The following is a 17,906-nucleotide window of genomic DNA, read 5'->3' as shown; positions in this document are numbered from 1 at the left end:
AAGGTCGACAACTTCTCCATCCATCAAGCTCGCCATCGCGACCAAGTCCTTCAAGATGCCGGTATGTAACATTTTGAATATAGCAGTGTACTACAGAACTAACCTCTCTTCTTTTTTCCTCCTCCAGAGCCACAAGACTTTCCGCACCAAGCAAAAGCTTGCCAAAGCTCAGCGCCAGAACCGTCCCATCCCCCAGTGGATTCGCCTGCGCACCGGCAACACCATCAGGTAAATACAGCAACCGCCTCGGTCACGAAGGGAACAAGGAAATCAGAATCAAGAATGGAAGACTCATTCAAAATACAGATACAACGCCAAGCGACGACACTGGCGCAAGACTCGTCTCGGTATCTAGATGCTATCAGACGACTTCCTCCTTGCCACCTGCCTCGAAATTCCCTTTTCCTCTTGCTGTTGTGCATGTGATGTCTGATCGGTGTTCCTATTCCGACGATGATTCCCGCTTCGAAATAATCAGACCATCTCCCTTCGACTTGATCGCGCTAGTTTAATCGGAAACTACTTTCAAGTCCTAAAAAAGAAAAAAGAAAATGTTTATTCTGTCCGGTTGCGTGCAATCTGATCTCTGATCCTCGTTCTTTTTTTATCTTCCCTCTATGAAATATGACGACCTACGCTTCCGAATAAATGACTTGCAATATCGACTTCCGAAAATTATCGAGGTTGGACGTCTTGGCTGGGATTGGGGATTTCGGCCGGCAGACGGTTTTCAATATTTTACAATCAAAATCGTCCCTTGGTCTGCACTTTATGTACCTGGTTGTAGGCGTAGTGGTGTAGAGCGATGGATGAGTCTGACGAACCCCCAGCTGGAATTTGAATGCCTGTCTATTTGGCAACAGTGGGTTGCTACCCTCTCTGACTGTCTTCCAGTCAACGAAGAGGATATCCATATTTTGACGATATGGTATAACGAGTTCACGGAGGGGATGGTCTCTATCTAGGCGGTATCATCATAGCAGTAGATATGGGAGTCAAGGGAAGCGGAGGCGTAGAATGGACTTTTTTTCGTTTGAAGCCAGCTATCAAAGGTTGAGAATTACTTCTCGGAACCTGATGAAATAACTCCCAGGCTCTGCTTCGCTGCTGCGAGGTATCAGGACTTCCATAATCCAGATGGATGCATACCATTCAGTGTGAGTCCTCGCCTATACAACTTGAATCTACGTGATACACTCATACCTTTACGTGATTACGTGATGACACTGCTGAGATGCGCAATACCTCTGCCATCCACTTACAGGCCATACACTATTTTCATACTTGAGTGGTATGTTGAGATCAATTTTGAAATACAGCTGACGTAGAGCAAAGATAATGAAAAGGGCATCAAAGAGTTCAGTGGACCAAACGCCGATTAAGAAAGAAAATAAAGCCAATTCTCGCACCACTTGAATAATAAAGTCAACCTCCACTCAAACGGTCATCGATCTCAACCAAGTACCATTTTGCACTGCGCGCGTCTGAATGCAAATATGTGGGAGAAATTTAACGACTAGATCTTGTAAGCATCATTCGGAATCACTGGTGCAGTCAGGTATAACAACTTACTCCTCGGCCCACTCGTTCTCACGACGAATCTGATCTTCTTCCTCGGGTGTGAAATCGTTCTGAATGTTGAATGTTTTCCGAATCTCTTCGGGGGACTTTCCCTTGATCATATTGGCTACGCTTTTGCAGCCAACGTCCAGTAGACCTTTAATATCCAAATAGTTTGCGGCCTACGGGTTTGTGTTAGTCTCATGTTTCGAATGAGAATCAACAAAAGTTAAGCTGCTGCTGCCTACCAGAATGATTTCAAACAGCATTTCCTGGTCGACCTGCATGAATTTTTGGTCCCATTCATCAATGTCGGTAGTCTTGCGGCGGTTATCGTCATCCTCGCCAGTGCTGGGAGGGTCGTTCTTGTGGTGCTCGCACCACTCGATCACCTTACGAAGTACCGCTTCGTTGACCTTGAAAAAGTCAGGTATGATTCAGGGACAGACAAAAGTAGAAACTTACGTTAGCCAGAGGAATAGGTCCGTTAAAAGCACCAATGTCCTCAATCATGTTCTTAATAAGACCAGATTGCTCGGCGACCGAGCGCTCTAATAAACAAGTCAACTTCTGTCAGAGAAAATGGACATTGTGGGAACGAACCGCATTGCACCTCAACGTCATCAGAGCTGGTAAAAACTACCACATTGCTAGCCATCTTGAGGTCGTTTCTAGACAAAAGTTAGAGCTTGTAAATGGGGCAGTTGGGGTCGGTGGCGAGACACACTCCTCGAGGAGTTTCAGTCAAGGGATGATGAAGGAAATGTGCAGGTTGGAGACTTACAGAAGAAAGAGGTATTGAAGTCGTTTTAAATGGAGGTGGGGCGAAACAAAGGTGGAAAGTGTGAGAAGCTGAAAGAGAGAGAGTCGTAGGCTACAACGAGGAATCCCGATTAGAATAAGACCCGCATTAGGCGGTGAGCATCCGTATCATGCTAGCATCTATTATATCAACTGATCATGATGACTACCAGATACTTCATGGATAATTAGACATAATATCGGTTTGTGATTGAGCTGTATACTGTCTCTTTTTACCTAAATGTAATAAGAGCCAATATATCTACTTCCTGCGGTCATTAGTTGAGTATGTTGACTTGAGGCTCTGCCGGGAGCCCCACGTAGTAAATCGCTTTGTTGCTCAACCCTTGCTTGTAAATCATTATGGGAATAGCCTATAGATGTCAAATGATAGTAGACATCATGGTCTGAGGCGCCCTCTATGTCTCCAAACAAATCCAATATCCCACAATATAACAGTAACATAATTCTGCCCTGAGCCTGTGTACTATCGCGTATGGAACGCGTCTCGTTTGATTAGTTTTGTACCGGGTTATCTCCGTCCAACTCCTAACTCCTTTTTTTTCCTTTTCATCCCTTATAATCTCTTCTACTCTAATCCTAGCTCAGAATGTCCACGTCTCATCATGTGGAGACGAACCTACTTAATCCTACTTTTGGTCCGTGTTTACTTTGCGCTGTCACCGAGCTACTTACATCCCGATGAAAATTTTCAAGGTCCTGAAGTCTTTGCGGGTATGTTTATATTCCCATTTACGTGGTCTTTTATTTTATTTTATTTGCTTCTTCTGGTCAGGCCACGTTGACCTCCACGGTGCAGATGCGCAGATTGCGAATGCGATCTAAAAACAGTTACTGATAATAAATTAGGTCGCATCTTCGGATATCCCTCCAAACTGACCTGGGAATTCACTACCAACAACCCTATCCGCAGCGTCTTCCCATTATGGCCAACCTACGAGCTGCCCATGGGCCTACTGAAATGGTTCTACATGGAAGCCGGATTCGGCAACCCGCCACCACAAGTCGTCTACTATGCTCTGCGCGCAGGCATGTTCCTTCTGAGCTTTGTGTTGGAGGACTGGGCTGTGTATGAGCTTGTACCTTCCCCGCGGCACCGGCGCGCAACAGTCGTACTAGTGGCTTCGTCATATGTCACCTGGACATATCAGACGCACACCTTTTCCAACTCCCTCGAGACACTCTTGGTGGCTTGGGGGTTGGTTCTGATTCGGCGCATTGTCGAAAACAAGGTTCGTTCCGTTTGCTTTGTCCTCGAATCTGAATCTAATATATTATAGAAACACTCGTCTTTCTTTTCGTGTACTGTGCTTTCATTTATCTCTGTTGTCGGCGTCTTCAATCGCATTACTTTCCCTGCTTTTCTTCTTTTCCCAGGTCTGCAATTGCTGCCCGTTTTTAAGCGCAAGTAAGTTGAATCCCGGAGTGCTGCTAAGCTCAAGCCCTAACACTTTACCCGCTAGGCCAGCATCATTGGCCGTATTCGCTTCCTTCGGACTCATCTGGGCCTCGATAGCCATCTTCGCCGATACATCCTTCTACCGCCCCTCCGCGTCACTGTTCAATAAAATCCGCCATCCAACAATCACCCCGCTAAACAACATCCTATACAACGCAAAAGCCGACAACCTAGCCATTCATGGCCTACACCCCCACCACCAACATCTAATAGCGAACCTCTTCCAGCTCCTAGGCCCGGCATACGTCGTCATGCTTCTCTCCCTCTTCAAAAGACCTTTAATTCCCTCCTGGATGCGGAACATCCGCGCCCTCAGCGCCGTCTCGGCAACAGCCATTCTCTCAATATTCCCACACCAAGAACCACGCTTCCTAGTCCCCTGCGTCCCCCTCCTCCTCAGCTGCGTCGGCATGCACCGCTCAAAAGCCTTTCTAGCAACATGGGTCATCTTCAACGGCGCCATGGGCTTCCTAATGGGCATCTACCATCAAGGCGGCATAGTCCCAACCCAACTAGCCTTGCGCTCGATAATAACCGCAAACACTCTAGCCCAGGGCATAAAACCCCAGCCAGATGCCTCGGTCTTCTGGTGGAAAACTTACTCCCCGCCAGAATGGCTGCTGGGCACGAATGCTACTTCGCAAGTCGATACGTTCGATCTAATGGGTATTCCAGGCTTGGAAATGATCCAACGTCTTAATACTGCCGTCCCTTCTTGTCCTGAGTCTTCCCAAATCTACCTGGTCGCGCCTACCTCCGCTACCTTCCTGGACACGTACACTGAACTCTCCTCACCCTCGGCTCCACACACGCCTAACCTGCAACTCTATCGCTTGTGGTCTTATCGCCAGCATTTGAATCTGGATGATCTAGATTTTGGCGACGATGGTGTCCTGAACACCCTGAAACGGGTCGTTGGGCGTCGTGGACTAGGTGTTTACTCTGTTCGTCGGGCTTGTATATAATTTTTACATACTTTACATACCTCAAAGAACATTATTTCGATTTTTACTCTGTTTCTGCTGCCAATGTGCTCTTTTAAGGCTCTCGGCATTCTAATTCTGTCTCATCTTTTATATCGTCTTTATTTCATCCAAGTACATACATAGGTACCTATCTTGTTTGTGTCGTATATATTCTAGTTCTTGATCCCCGTGTATGGTCACGTGGTATATAACTTGGATCTATACCCGTCCACTCAGGTTTGAATGTTTGGTCTAAAATGCTGGACTCTGTTCAGATGAGATTTCAACTTAGTCCTTACCATGTGAGATATCTATTTTCTATAAGCTAAGTAGAATTGGCGAATCTCTCGAAGTCGAACATAGCACCTGAGTACAACGAAGTACTTACGAGGTTGTAACTATATATTTGTACCCGTAAACCCTCTAAATGGATCCCTTGGAATTTCAAGTTTGTTTCTGTCCAATTCGAGAGCTGTTACCTAATCTATTAATACTCGTATCAAGGCAAAGATCTTGAAATATATTTAGGTATATCCATGTATATATGGATGCCTAGTATTATGTCGCATATTCGCATGACCCGAACAGCTGGACAGCGCACAGACCAGTTCTTATCCCCATGCTTCTACCTCTACAAGGAACAATATAGCCAGAAGATCCCATTTCCCATTAAGGTAATTGCATAAAATGTCGTATCAGGGGGAAAGGGTCAGGGTGCAGATATACTCCGGGATGGTAAAAGGAAAATGCGAATTTGCCTCATCCATCAGATTTAGAAAAAAAGCAGAAATTCGCAGCTGCCAGACTAATCGGAAGAAGAAAAAAAGGCAGAGAGAGGGAGAGAGAGAGAGAGAAAGAGGAACTATAAACGGGCAAAGGGGTTTCTGCTAAATGGCGAACAGCATTGGTATTCTTGGACACGTAAGAAAGTTGAAACGGATATCATCTACTGCTCGTCATCTGTGGGCTGGTCGAACAGGAAGTTCGCGGCAAGTTCTTCGTTCTTGTCGCAGGCAAAGTAGGCCTGGATAACTGAATCACGAGAGAAGCCCAACGAGCACAACTAGGTAAATTGTTAGTCAAGTTCATATGAATAAGAAAGCTCTGGACTTACACGTTCGATAGCATCGCGCTCATCCTCTGTGACCGGAATGGCCGGGGGACCCTCATCTTCCTCCATCTCTTCACCCAACAGGCTCAAAAATTGATCAGAGTTTTGGTTGATAAGCTGGGCGATTTGAGGGTTTCCAGCGGCGACCTGTTGCAGGATGGGCTCGAGCATGTGGGGCTGCTGCTGGACAAGCTGTCGCAGCTGTTGGAAGTGCGGATTGGTGCGCAGGAAGTCCAGTGTCATGGCCTCGCCACCAGCTCCAGCTCCAGCCCGGGCGCCGCCACGACCACCCTCACCAGCTTGGGCTGCCGCATCGAAGAGATTCTGGAATGGCTCATCTGAGTCAGTCGAACTACCGAGAGTCGAGCTAGCGAGAGCACTTTCATTAGTCTCAGTGACGTTAGGAGCTGCGGGAGTCTCGGCGCTACCCTGCTGCTGCTGCTGTCGCTGTCGCTGCTCCTGTTGAACATTCTCGGGTATACCCTGAGTAGATGTTAGAATGATGTATTGACAGAAGGTTGCCCGCAATTTAACTCACAGTCAAGAGGTATTCAATAGCACGGTCTGGGTTGTAGAAAGCAGCACGCATGGCAACATTAATGTCACTGCGCGCAAATCCCATGGCCTCCATTTGGGTCACACTGGCCTCAGCGGCAGATCCCATAGCCAAAGCAGAGGGATCATTGAAAGACTGAGGTTCGGCACTGGGTGGGGCGGTGCGCTCAGCCGGGGTGGGAGTAGCAGGAACGGCGGGGGTCGAACTAACAGCAGCCGGAGCAGGGGGAGGAGGGGCAGCCGGAGTAGCAGCGGGACGAGGAGCGGGGGTAGCAGGGACCGGGGCCGCAGCCGGGGCTGCAGCTGGGGCTGCAGCTGGGGCAGGCTTCTGTATTTGGTCAGATTGATTCCACTCAGGCAGATAAGAGTGACGTACCTTGCCAGGCAGACAAACGAGGAAATCCTTCTCTTGGATGCCGTAGTACTCGACAGTGAAAGTGTCGGCGAGGACCTTTCCTGAAAGAGCAGAATTCTGATTAGCGCCTATCTCAGCGAATCATAGCTGACAAAGAGACATACCAGAGTAAATGATTTTAGTCCGCTCAGGGTCATAAAGAGATTTTTGCTCAGCAATCTTTTCCTTGACCTGTCGAATCTGTACGAGAGAATGGTAAGCCCCACACTTTGTGCTGAGAGACAATGGAATGGCATTTCTGCACTTGTGGAGATGACGTACGGTTGAGGTAGGCTCAACCTCGACGATAAAGGAGTCCTGCTTCAAATCCTAGACAGAATCACAAGTATCAGCAATGTGGGAATAAGTGGTCGGAGATGCATAACCAACCTTGAAGGTGAGCTTCATCTTGATGGTTTGATACAGGTGTGTGAAGAAAAGAGGGGAGGTGTAGAAGTTAAGTTCAAAGCAGCCAATAGAAAAAAGGGAATGAAGAGAGGAAAGACGATGGTGAGATGGAAGATCCAAGAGGGGTGGAGAAGATGTGACGGCAGCAAACGAGTTCACCGCCCCACTTGGAAAACATTCAATCTACACGTGACTTAGCTATCGACCGCCTTCATAGTTATCATGACAGGATTTGGTGATGTCACGTTACTTTTATTTATGCTGATAGTAGTTATGCTGATAGTTATGAGGCATTGATTTGCCGGTTACATCTTACTGATGGACTACTAACTGGTCAAGAGGTCTACTTTCTCTGAGCATGCTACTGATACGAGTCCGATTTAGCCCGATTTTCCGAATTTCGGTCCTCCAGATCCATCACCGAGTGCCTCTTTCTTCCTTCTCGAGTCTCTCATAGCAGTATACTGTTTATCTAACATGAAAATAACAGGCTGACAGCTGTGCTTTGGTATTTTATAATACTCAGTCTATGAACTAACAACTTGCCTCAGAGAAGCACACATCCAATTCAAGACTTCAAAAGCTCGATCCCATCGACCATATACTTTGCGACTATCAGCATATTACAGATTTGAAAGACTCAAGAGTTGAATATTTGACTTGAATACCTAGTAGGCTATGCAGGTAGGCCGACTGCAATTAAAAGCTAGCTCTGACCCTGGAGAGTTGAGACTTTTCAGCAGTTCATCAAAGGACCAATGTCAAGGCAGAGTGGCCAATAACCTTGATACAGACCTGGACTATCTAGCGAAATACCAGGTACCGAGAACAGGGGAAATTTAATGTCTAAATACAAATAGTGGCAGCTAAATGGCTGGGTGGCTTTCAAGGCTTCGCTTAGCCGTCTGATCTTCCACTGCATGAGAATCCACCCAATTGGAAACTGAGAGAGCACCACCAGCAAGACGAAATTGCAGATGCTGTGAATAGGTAAGTCGACAAATGCCAATTATATCTCTCTGTATCTCTTATATGCAAGTGAATCTGGCAGTTCCGATCGATGGAATTGACCCACGTTGATTGGTGATCTAGTGTCAACAAAGTACCGTCCCACTTGGTTAGTCCGATCTCAGATTTTTCCCACAATCTATTATTCACAAAATCCATTGTCCAGGATAATATGTACAAGACTTAAAGATCTAACACTCAAGTTACCGACTCGGTAATCTCGGACTCTTGAGTGTTGAGATCATGAAGCTTCCCGATTATATATGCATCACATCCGATCTCGATCCGCTTTGACTTTCCATGCAAGTCTTTGGAAACTGATGGATCAAACAGATAGTGTCCTGTACTGCATCGATGGAAAGCAGTGGCACAGCACTATGGAAAATAATGCCGACTTTTATCTGGCCTCGTACACCATGGGGCGATATTCCATGCAGAGTGTATGCACACAGCCTCATACGATGCAATATTGATACGACATATCAGTTTCTTCGGCTTTTGTAGATATCGAGGCTCTCTCCGTCGTAGTCTAGGTCTAGTCTATATCTTACCGGGCCAGTTTACTCTACCCCCGCAGACTCTAACCTTAATGCTGGTGATGGGTCATACAGAGCTGTAGATGGCTCGCCTCGTTCCCGCCACGCGAACTATCACCCATCTACTTCGTAGGTAGTCCGCCATCATAAATAAAGCATGCCCCTTTCACCTGGCCCCTAGTTCAGTCACTTCCTTACGGGTCATTCCTACTTAGGTAGAGCTGGAATACATAGATTTTGAATCTTGATATGGTATTCTGTTTTCAACCATGTCTAACACTATCCTCTTCTATTCACTCGCCGCAACATCGATAATCTCTGCCTTGCTAGTGACCATCCTCAATGGCCTGGCTTTTGGAATGCATTCATTCCATGTGTCAGAACCTTCCCATCGACCTAACCCGGGTATGGCTTCAATTGGTCTCGGTGTCGTGAGCTGTCTGGCACTACTTGTGACTAGTCTGCTGGTTCACCAAGATCTTCGGGCAGAGCGTGTATGGCCACGGTGGAAAAAAGCGATATTTTACCTGACTGGAGTATACCTCATACTTTCAGCCGCATCAACAGCCGGAACTATGTCTATCAATATGGACAACATACCAACACCGTTGTTGATCGCGCGATCCGTTTTCTGGGGAGTATCCATTTTTGTGGAAGGACTATACTACGGCCTACTGCTGGTCATCTCATGGTCAAATAAGCATGGAAACGAACAAAACTGGCCTCAGTCTTACTCACAACAGCTCAAACCTCTCGAGTCTCCAAGCTGGAATTCAGTATCATCGCCCACACCGGCAATATGTGAATCCGATCAATATCCCGAAATGAATCATTTCAACGCGCGAAGATCGTCGCTGCGGAAATTTCCCCGCTCCAATCGCTACTCCGGTAGCATGCTGAGCGTGGAACAATCGATCAATAAACACGTCTCTATCGAGACGGCCTCTTCAGGAGCCTCCATGCCCTCTCCAGCCAGCGACCACATGAGAGACGCAATATTCGAAATTGACACTCGCCCATTACTCCGAGGTAGCAATAGTATCCTCAGTCTACCTAGTCTCGGCCATCCTCCCAACTCGCTGGATAGTCTCGTCCACCTGCCCTCTCCCGCCCCATCTACATCTCCATCCACCGAGATTCAAACTCCGCGTCAGTCAATGGATGATCAAGACCGGTTAGCACAAGAACAGAATATTCACCCTTTGTTCCGGTCTACGAGCCCATCACCACCTACTCCAACTCCTGGCACGAGGGTCCGAGCCTCTCCCTCAGCAGGTCAGATCATCACTAAGAAGACACTGACTCGTATCCGATCAGCACGATCATTAAGGGAGCAGAGCATGCTTACCCCGCCATTGCCTGAATTTCAGAGTGATTATATGCCCCGGTATACATCATACAACCTGAGTGAATCACCTCATGAGTGAAAAGAGATCGTTACTGAAGCTTAGTATTTGGTTATCTTCTGTTTACTATCTTTGGTCATTTTGGTTTATTTTGCGGTGTGGTTTTTGTGTTCTCCATTCTGTCGGAGGTTATGATGTATAATGATGTATAATTAGGAGTTCTAGCGATCAATTGAATAGGAATAGTACTAATCTAATAGATAGAATAGATCCGAGATCTAGGACTAGACTTCTCCGCAGGGATTCCGATAATAGTACGGAGTACGAAGTATAATAATAGCCGGATTCGGCAGTGGGTCGCAGCGAAGTGAAAGGAATAATAGATACAGTAATTGGAGAGTTAAATAGAGGAGAAAGATAGAACTAAGCTCTGTTAATTAATGTAATAAAATAGTTGGGGAAATGGGGAAGTGTAAGGCAGTAAGTAATAGCTGGAAGAAGACGGGAAGAATCACCGAATCTTTTCCCTTTGCGTCTACTCCGTACAGTCCGTACTTCTACTTCCTCTACTCTCTACTAATCTCCTACTCTCTACAACAACCTTTCCACTCTCTACGTTCTCAACAAAACTCCTCTCTTGATTACTGTCTACTTTCTGAATTACTCTGGTTACTCTGTTTACCTTCCTGGTGTATTCCAGTGACCCCAAGCCCACCCAGGGATCCAGTCAGATCCTGCGCCCTGTTGCTGCCGAGTCTATTTTCTCTCCCTTCTTTTCTGGTAAGTTTTTGATATTCTCTCTCTATTCAGGCTCATTTTCATCTTCTTTCCTGTACCTTCATTCCCCATTCCCACTTCCTACTTCCACTTCCACTTCCACTTCCACTTTTCTTTTTCCCTTTCTGGCCCCCCCTTGTCTCTACCACCGCAGAGCTTTCTCTTCTCTTCTCTTTTCTATCTTTCTCTTTATTGTCCCACTTCCACTTCCATTTTCTTGTTTTTGATCTTCCCAAATGGGAATACCTTCATCTCACTCTGCTCAAGGCTTTCCGCTTACCATTTCCCTCCTTCCTTTCAAAATTCTCCCTCTTTGCAACTCTGTCACCATAGTTAAGACAAAGGTACTTACTTTCCTCCCATCACTTGTTTCGTCTATTTTCATTCCCATCTCCATATCCACCTTCTACTTCAATCCTTCATCTACCTCTACCTCTACCACTACATCTAATGACCCCCTTTTTTCACGTTCCTGTCCTTGTCCCTGTCTCCCTGTCATCCATGCTGACATCTCGCAGTTTTCAAAATGGTTGGCCGCCGTGGTAAGCGAGGCGCCAAAACCCGAGGCACGCGCGCCGTCGCTGGTAAGTTTCTTCTTTTTCTATGTATCATTCGCTCTCATATACTCACATCTGACAGGGCGTGTTGCTCCAATTGCTACTATAACAACTTCTACCACCCGCGGCCGCGTCAGAGGTCGTTGGGCAAATCACCGCGCTACACAAGCTAGACTTGCTGCTGCAGATGCCGTAGATGTCGTAGATGCCACTGCTGCGGATGATGAGCCTGAGCCTGAGCCTGAGCCTGAGCACGAGCACCGCTCATTAATCGTGACGTTCAAGCATGCAAAGTTTAAGCTCGCTTCTTACTTTAACTCTCTATATCGCTCTACTTGTGATGATGCGATTCCTACTGCTGATGGCAATGAAGCCTCCAACACTCCCCTCCCTGAGACCCCACACATCTCTCGCCGCACAAAGCGTGCCGGTATTGTGCCAGAATCATCACGCACCACCCGCCAATCTGCTCGCAACAAGCCAACCGGCGATGAGCGCACCCGTGAACACTCTACTCCTAGTAAGATGGAAGAGTCAGTTGACTCTGATGCGACACGTACTCACGATGATGATTTCGACACTACCACTCACATCTCCAAGGCATCTCAAACCCCGGAATTGTCTTCTCAGATGTTGCCTCCGCCCAAACGCCAAGCCCTAGAATCCTTTCATGCAACCAATGTCAACTCAAGTGGGATTGAAGCCACTCAATCCGTTGAGCGTGAAGGATTTCCTCTCTCTCACACTTCTCCCCACCCCTCACTCAAGCGAAAGTCAAGCGAACTTGAGGATGAGGATGCTGTCACTCCGAAGAAGCCAAAGCGTGAGGAAGAAAGCCCTGATCTCAATGAGCCCAGTTCCATCAGAATGTCTGACCTGACAGATGGTCGCCTCGACCGTACTCCCGAGGTCGAGGTGGCCCAAACTTTCAACCACGAAAGGGAAGCGAAGGCAAACTCAAATGATGATGAGAGTGAGGCCGAAGCCGTGGTTCACGAAGGTGCCATTGGTGAAGTGACTGGCGATATCAGTGATGGAGACCCTCCAGATTACCCCGAATACCACCCCCGAGGCCGCGGCGGACGCGGCGGACGAGCCCGTGGTCGTGCACGTGGCCGCGCGCGAGGACGTGGAAGTCGCGGCGGAGCACTTGCTCCCGTTCGCGCGGCTGTGGCACCAGCCCGCGCACGCGGAAGCCGAGGACGTGGCCGAGGACGTGGCGCTGTCACAGTTGGAGGCCGTGGTGGAAAAATTACCACCACGAAGGTCTCGACGGCCGACGAGATTTGGGACAACGACACCCGTCGCTCCCCCTCCCCCATCCTCGCCACAAATCCCATCAAAGCGCGTCAGGCAGAGCTCGCTGCTCTGTTCAAGTATGTGGGGGCTACTCAGCAGGTGGCATTGGGTGTCTTGGCGGAGCACTCAATGCAGCGCATCGCGCGTGACAAAACCGCTCACCTGGACGTCCCGGAGTACGGACAGGTGCAGCATGACCTCGCTGAGTACGAGAGTCGGGCCTTGGCACGCATCACCGCTGAGTACGAGCTGGCGGTCGCCTCCGCTGAGCGTGTGTATGCGGGCGAGGTCTCGAGTGTGGAGAAGCGGACCCTGGCGCAGGTGAAGAACATCTCAGCAGAGATGTTCTATGCTGCCCGGGGGAAGTACATGGGCCATGTCCAGGGCCAGAAGGCGGCGGAGGATGATGAACATACCGAGGTAAGCTAAATTCACCTTTACAGCACCTTCACTCTTGCTTGACTTCAAGTCACTTCGCTTTCATTTTCACTTTGAACTTATGCTAATTTGGTTCTCACTAAAGACGGATGGTTCTGACGTGGCTGGTGACGAGCCACCGTTTCTTTTCCGAATAGGTAAGGCTGGTATGAGAGAGGTGGAGCGAGGCTTCGACGCAAACTCCGTCCGCGACCCCGACGGCGCGGCTGCCCACATCCAGGGATCCAACCTGTGGGACGAGTTTGTGACGAAGGTTCGTCTAGGCGAAGATCTCAACCCTCAGATGCGGGCAATGGAGTCCTCACCTGAGTCTGGGTTGGTGGACCCGGTTCAGGCGAAGGACTTTATTGCTCGTCTTCTGCAGGCAGTCGCCCAGATCGAGGAAGAAAGCAATGCGAACCAGCAGGCCAACAATGGACTCGCCACCTTTGGTCTGGCCGTGCTGGCAGACACTGCACTTTCGAACCCCGACATGCCAACTCTCCCTCCCATGCAGCCCGCTCAGTACCAGTACATGGCGGCTGGTGGTCCTGGTCAGACTCCAGCCGGCATGGTACATGGACCGACCGATCCCCGGTCCTTCATTCTCCCGCGGCCCACACCCACTCAGCAGCCCCGCCGCCTCCTCCCGGCACGTGGACAGCTGCCCGACCCATTTTCAATGGGCGGCCCCCCCTCAACTCCCCCCTCCGCCGGGATTGAACTTCGCCCGGTTGCCTATACCAATGCCTGGGTACCTACACTCAGGACCCCCTGGTCCTCCCGGACCTCCTGCCCCCCCCGGACCTCCCTCTCAGGGTGGCGCACCGGGGCTTTACTACCCTCCTCCTCCTCCTCCCCATGGGCCTCCGCCCCGCCACTATTGATTGCGGATATCTTTATCTCACTGCTCTGCCACCACTCCCTCCGAAGTCTGGATGGTGGACCTCCTCAGGGCAGTTATGTACATTACGAGCGTCATGTGAGGAGCGGGTGTGTTTGCTGGCGAGCACCCCGTGTACTTTTTTGATTCCTGTGGGAATCCTGCCTGCGGGCAAATGTTGTCAAAACTATAGTATTTTAATCGATATATTTCATAAATCTTTGTATGGGTATGATCATGTAGATTGAATATTGACTCTTGAGTTTTGATCATTGTGTGTTCTTTACTGAGTAGTTGAGACTCGACCGAGAAAGTAAAGAGTCTGAATAGTTGTGGTAAGAGTCATATTCACAGCCACATTCAATATGAGACAGAATGAGTCAAACATATAGAAGTACTAAGTACCTGATTATAGTATACGGGGACCATAATAAATACAAGTACCAGATACAAGAATCCAAATCGCGGCTCCAAGAGCGGGGAATCCACAGATCACACATTCTGATTGGCCAGAGCTTTTGCTCTTTTTCACCTTCAATCTTCATCCCACTCTCTCTTAAGAAGCTGCACGACTGCAATTTCTTTGCTTCTCACCAAAAATTTCCCTTCTCAACTCTCCATTTTGAGAGTTTGAACTTCCCCTCCTCTCTACTTCTCTCCTTCCATCGTGATACCTTCACTCGAGACCGTCACCACACAATCTGTCGCTATGTCTGTTCGCGCGCAATTCGAGAACTCGAACGAGTATGTTTCACCATCTTTCGCTGGTCCTGATACGGGAGAAATTGATATATTTCTACTCAGTTCTTGCTCCTGTCCTTCTCCGGACCGGCGAAAAAAGATACATATGTTTGCGAAATTCTGAATACTGATATCTTATTTCTACAGAGTCGGCGTTTTCGCCCGTTTGACCAATTCCTACGCTATTCTAGCTGTTGGAGCCTCGCAGAACTTCTACAGGTAAGCATAGCCCCAAAAAAGAAAACCAAAAAACTATGGGAAAAAAAATTGTAAAAACTAACATATCCCAGTGTTTTCGAGTCTGAGCTGCAGGACGTTATTCCCATTTGCCACGCTACTATCAACGGTACACGAATTGTCGGACGGTTAACAGTTGGGTGAGTAGCCTTGATCAAACACTTGATTGAAATTTTGCTAATCCTTTACAGTAACAAGAATGGCCTTCTCGTCCCCACAACAACCACAGACCAGGAACTGCAGCACCTCCGCAACACTCTGCCGGACACCGTCAAGATCCAGCGCATAGAAGAGCGTCTATCAGCACTAGGAAACGTGATCTGCTGCAACGACCACGTTGCAATCGTGCACCCCGATCTCGAGCGCGAGACCGAGGAAATGTAAGCCCCAACACAAACCCCCAGTCCCATCCATTCTCTGACGAAATATCCAGCATCGCCGACGTCCTAGGCGTAGAAGTTTTCCGCCAGACAGTAGCCGATAATGTCCTAACAGGCTCATACATGGCTCTCTCAAACCAAGGTGGAATCGTGCATCCGAAAACCTCAGTCCGCGACCAGGACGAGCTCTCCTCGCTGCTGCAAGTGCCGCTGGTAGCTGGCTCTGTGAACCGCGGTTCACCTGTCGTTGGTGCTGGCATGGTCGTTAATGACTGGTTGGCTGTTACAGGTCTTGACACTACTGCTACTGAGCTTAGTGTTATTGAGAGTGTTTTCCGTCTTGGTGAGATGGCGCCTGGTGGTGGTGGTGCTGGTCCTAATAAGGAGAGCATTGTTGAGAGTTTCTACTAGTAGACTTGGACCTGTTTGGACTAAGAAGATTGGATTTGTGTTTGAGACTATGTGTTTTTTCTCATGGTTTTTTGATGGGTTCGTTATTTAGGTCTTGTAGAGTTGAGACTTGAAATGATTGATGACCTTTTTTTTTTTCTCTGGCTGAGACGTTATTTTTAAAGCTTTGAGTTGATCTAGTCGTGCTAGATATCTACACCCTAACTATAATAAGCAGGTACAGCAAAAGTAGTGAGAAACTCCTTGATGGGGACATTAAGTCGAACCGAGTGAGCATCTTCAAGTATCCTTATGATCCGGAGATTCGTCCCATCGTTAACTATTTCTCAGATGTACAGGTTTTTTTCTGGACCTGCTTGTTGGTTGCAGTATTTCGGGATGCTTAACACGCCAAACGATGTAATGTAAAAGATCCTCCTGCTGTTGCTGCTGCGGGCACAGGAATACCTCAGACTTATGAGCTCGAGAAAAGCTAACTAATTTTCCAATCACTTGGCTCCTCAAGCCAGTTCACTCCCAACCAATCCGAATCTACTGATGCCGGAATGCCGTGCAGCAGACGAGAAAAACTAAATACACAAAGCTAGTCGAACTCATAAAATCTGAAGAGCAGGTATGTCTTTGGCCATATATTGGTCAAACGGACTGTCCTCACAGGCCCGGGGTAAGGGAGCGTCTAATACTTCAAATTCCCTCCGCCTCTTTATTGTACAAGAAACAGATACCAGGTAATGTGTGCTTGAAAGCGGCCAGCCGCTTCTATAGCATTCGGGGCGGAACTAAGCTTCACTAGGAGATCTACCTATGAGCGGCCTTACTCCCTAACTGACTATGAAAGATTCAGTTCAACTGGTTGTTCATGGCTTCTTCCACTTCATGTTACATCTATAGCTCACTTTAACTCACTCCAATATCACGATATCACTTCGGCATCACTTCAGCTGTATCCGAGTTCAAATCTATCCATTTGGATAGCACCTATGAGCCATCAGACTGGTCATAACTCTCAGGTCACCGATACTCCGACTGCTGATTACATACAGGCACCTCGATACATGGAAATAACTAGTAGTATCAACATCTGAGCTGTGGAATAGAGCCGATAGCACTCAAAACTACCTAGTTTAGTGTGACAGTATCTCGGGGGTAAAGTTCCTGCAAGCTTGGTAAAAACAGCTTTGATAGGTCTTAAGCTATCAAGTCGGTGGAGCTGTGTGACATCCTTTATAACAGTTGCCCTGTGCTTTTAACAGGGTCGTCTCCGCAGAATTGTACTCCGTTTTTTGTACTCCGTACTCTGTAAGGTACTATGTTAGAGTAGCAATACACTTCACTTGCCGGGGCACCGCTAACCGCAATCTCTACCTAGGTAGGTATGTATTCTGGGTATTTTTCATTCCAGGGTTCTCCGGGAATTTAGAGTGCAATACGTATAGCCATACGAAACTTGGAAGTTTGCTGCTTCACTGTGAACTACTTACTCTAAAGGTGATCTCCATTGTCCTTTAGAACGTCAGTTTGTCACCATCATCCTTGAAGAACCTGACTCTTTATACTTTTTGCGTTTCAGAAGACATTGTTTCCGAGGTTCAACTTATGTGCCGAACAATCATCCGGTTCCCTGTCACTGAATTCCGAAGCTGGAGATGATAGCAAAAGCACCGATTGCCATCTAAAGTTCGTCTTACCTGACTCTTGACCACAAATGATTGGCTATAGAGATATATACACCATGGCTTTTATAAGTAGATGGATTGGAACCTTGGATGTAAGAAAACTCTTGAATTGAACTGTAAGAGATATTGTTACTAAAAATGCAGAAACCCTATAAAATGTCAAAGGAAAACCCGATAGAACCTTGGAGTACATAGACTTAGGGTAGTCGACGATAACCTCTTTTTACTCCTTGGCGAGCTCAGGCTTGGAGTCTAAAACATTGGAACTTTTAACCTTATAGAGGTTGTGTAAAGATGAACGAATGAAGCAGAGGAAGAGAATAATTATAGATGCTATAGATAGTTCCAAAGTTCCTGTCAGTTG

At 47.7% G+C, this 17,906-nt stretch overlaps 7 protein-coding genes across 7 annotated transcripts; 5 read left to right on the top strand and 2 right to left on the bottom strand.

Annotated features, from left to right (window-relative positions):
* Positions 1 to 55: 55 nt before the first annotated feature.
* On the top strand, positions 56 to 355 carry N7495_008986 (60S ribosomal protein eL39; the record flags this gene model as incomplete). Its single annotated transcript, XM_057211637.1, has 3 exons — positions 56 to 61; positions 128 to 228; positions 307 to 355. 3 exons carry the CDS (start codon positions 56 to 58, stop codon positions 353 to 355), a joined length of 156 nt encoding a protein of 51 aa, XP_057061180.1.
* Positions 356 to 1,509: 1,154 nt separating this feature from the next.
* skpA (SCF ubiquitin ligase subunit skpA) lies at positions 1,510 to 2,218 on the bottom strand (the record flags this gene model as incomplete). The annotated part of the gene is made up of 5 exons (XM_057211636.1): positions 1,510 to 1,516; positions 1,573 to 1,742; positions 1,809 to 1,976; positions 2,026 to 2,111; positions 2,164 to 2,218. The coding sequence occupies 5 exons, from the start codon at positions 2,216 to 2,218 to the stop codon at positions 1,510 to 1,512; spliced, it is 486 nt and encodes a 161-aa protein (XP_057061179.1).
* A 769-nt stretch (positions 2,219 to 2,987) lies between these two features.
* smp3 (glycosylphosphatidylinositol-alpha 1,2 mannosyltransferase smp3) lies at positions 2,988 to 4,806 on the top strand (the record flags this gene model as incomplete). The annotated part of the gene is made up of 4 exons (XM_057211635.1): positions 2,988 to 3,096; positions 3,232 to 3,614; positions 3,663 to 3,790; positions 3,846 to 4,806. 4 exons carry the CDS (start codon positions 2,988 to 2,990, stop codon positions 4,804 to 4,806), a joined length of 1,581 nt encoding a protein of 526 aa, XP_057061178.1.
* A 946-nt stretch (positions 4,807 to 5,752) lies between these two features.
* Positions 5,753 to 7,274, bottom strand: N7495_008983 (putative UV excision repair protein (RadW); the record flags this gene model as incomplete). Its single annotated transcript, XM_057211634.1, has 7 exons — positions 5,753 to 5,869; positions 5,921 to 6,400; positions 6,456 to 6,800; positions 6,849 to 6,928; positions 6,992 to 7,067; positions 7,149 to 7,196; positions 7,257 to 7,274. The coding sequence occupies 7 exons, from the start codon at positions 7,272 to 7,274 to the stop codon at positions 5,753 to 5,755; spliced, it is 1,164 nt and encodes a 387-aa protein (XP_057061177.1).
* Positions 7,275 to 9,087: 1,813 nt separating this feature from the next.
* N7495_008982 (uncharacterized protein) lies at positions 9,088 to 10,245 on the top strand (the record flags this gene model as incomplete). The annotated part of the gene is made up of 1 exon (XM_057211633.1): positions 9,088 to 10,245. The coding sequence occupies one exon, from the start codon at positions 9,088 to 9,090 to the stop codon at positions 10,243 to 10,245; it is 1,158 nt and encodes a 385-aa protein (XP_057061176.1).
* Positions 10,246 to 11,467: 1,222 nt separating this feature from the next.
* On the top strand, positions 11,468 to 14,205 carry N7495_008981 (uncharacterized protein; the record flags this gene model as incomplete). The annotated part of the gene is made up of 3 exons (XM_057211632.1): positions 11,468 to 11,525; positions 11,581 to 13,217; positions 13,321 to 14,205. Coding segments are annotated over 3 exons (2,580 nt in total), but the record flags the coding sequence as incomplete, so codon positions are not given.
* A 519-nt stretch (positions 14,206 to 14,724) lies between these two features.
* On the top strand, positions 14,725 to 15,866 carry N7495_008980 (translation initiation factor 6; the record flags this gene model as incomplete). The annotated part of the gene is made up of 5 exons (XM_057211631.1): positions 14,725 to 14,841; positions 14,986 to 15,057; positions 15,139 to 15,210; positions 15,274 to 15,455; positions 15,509 to 15,866. Coding segments are annotated over 5 exons (801 nt in total), but the record flags the coding sequence as incomplete, so codon positions are not given.
* Positions 15,867 to 17,906: the final 2,040 nt, after the last annotated feature.

This window comes from Penicillium taxi, assembly GCF_028828555.1.
Source record: "Penicillium taxi strain IBT 34144 chromosome Unknown utg000005l_segment0_segment0, whole genome shotgun sequence".
Taxonomy (NCBI): Eukaryota; Fungi; Ascomycota; class Eurotiomycetes; order Eurotiales; family Aspergillaceae; genus Penicillium; species Penicillium taxi.
Note: the sequence above shows the minus strand (reverse complement) of the source record. Positions and strands in the feature narration are given on the sequence as shown.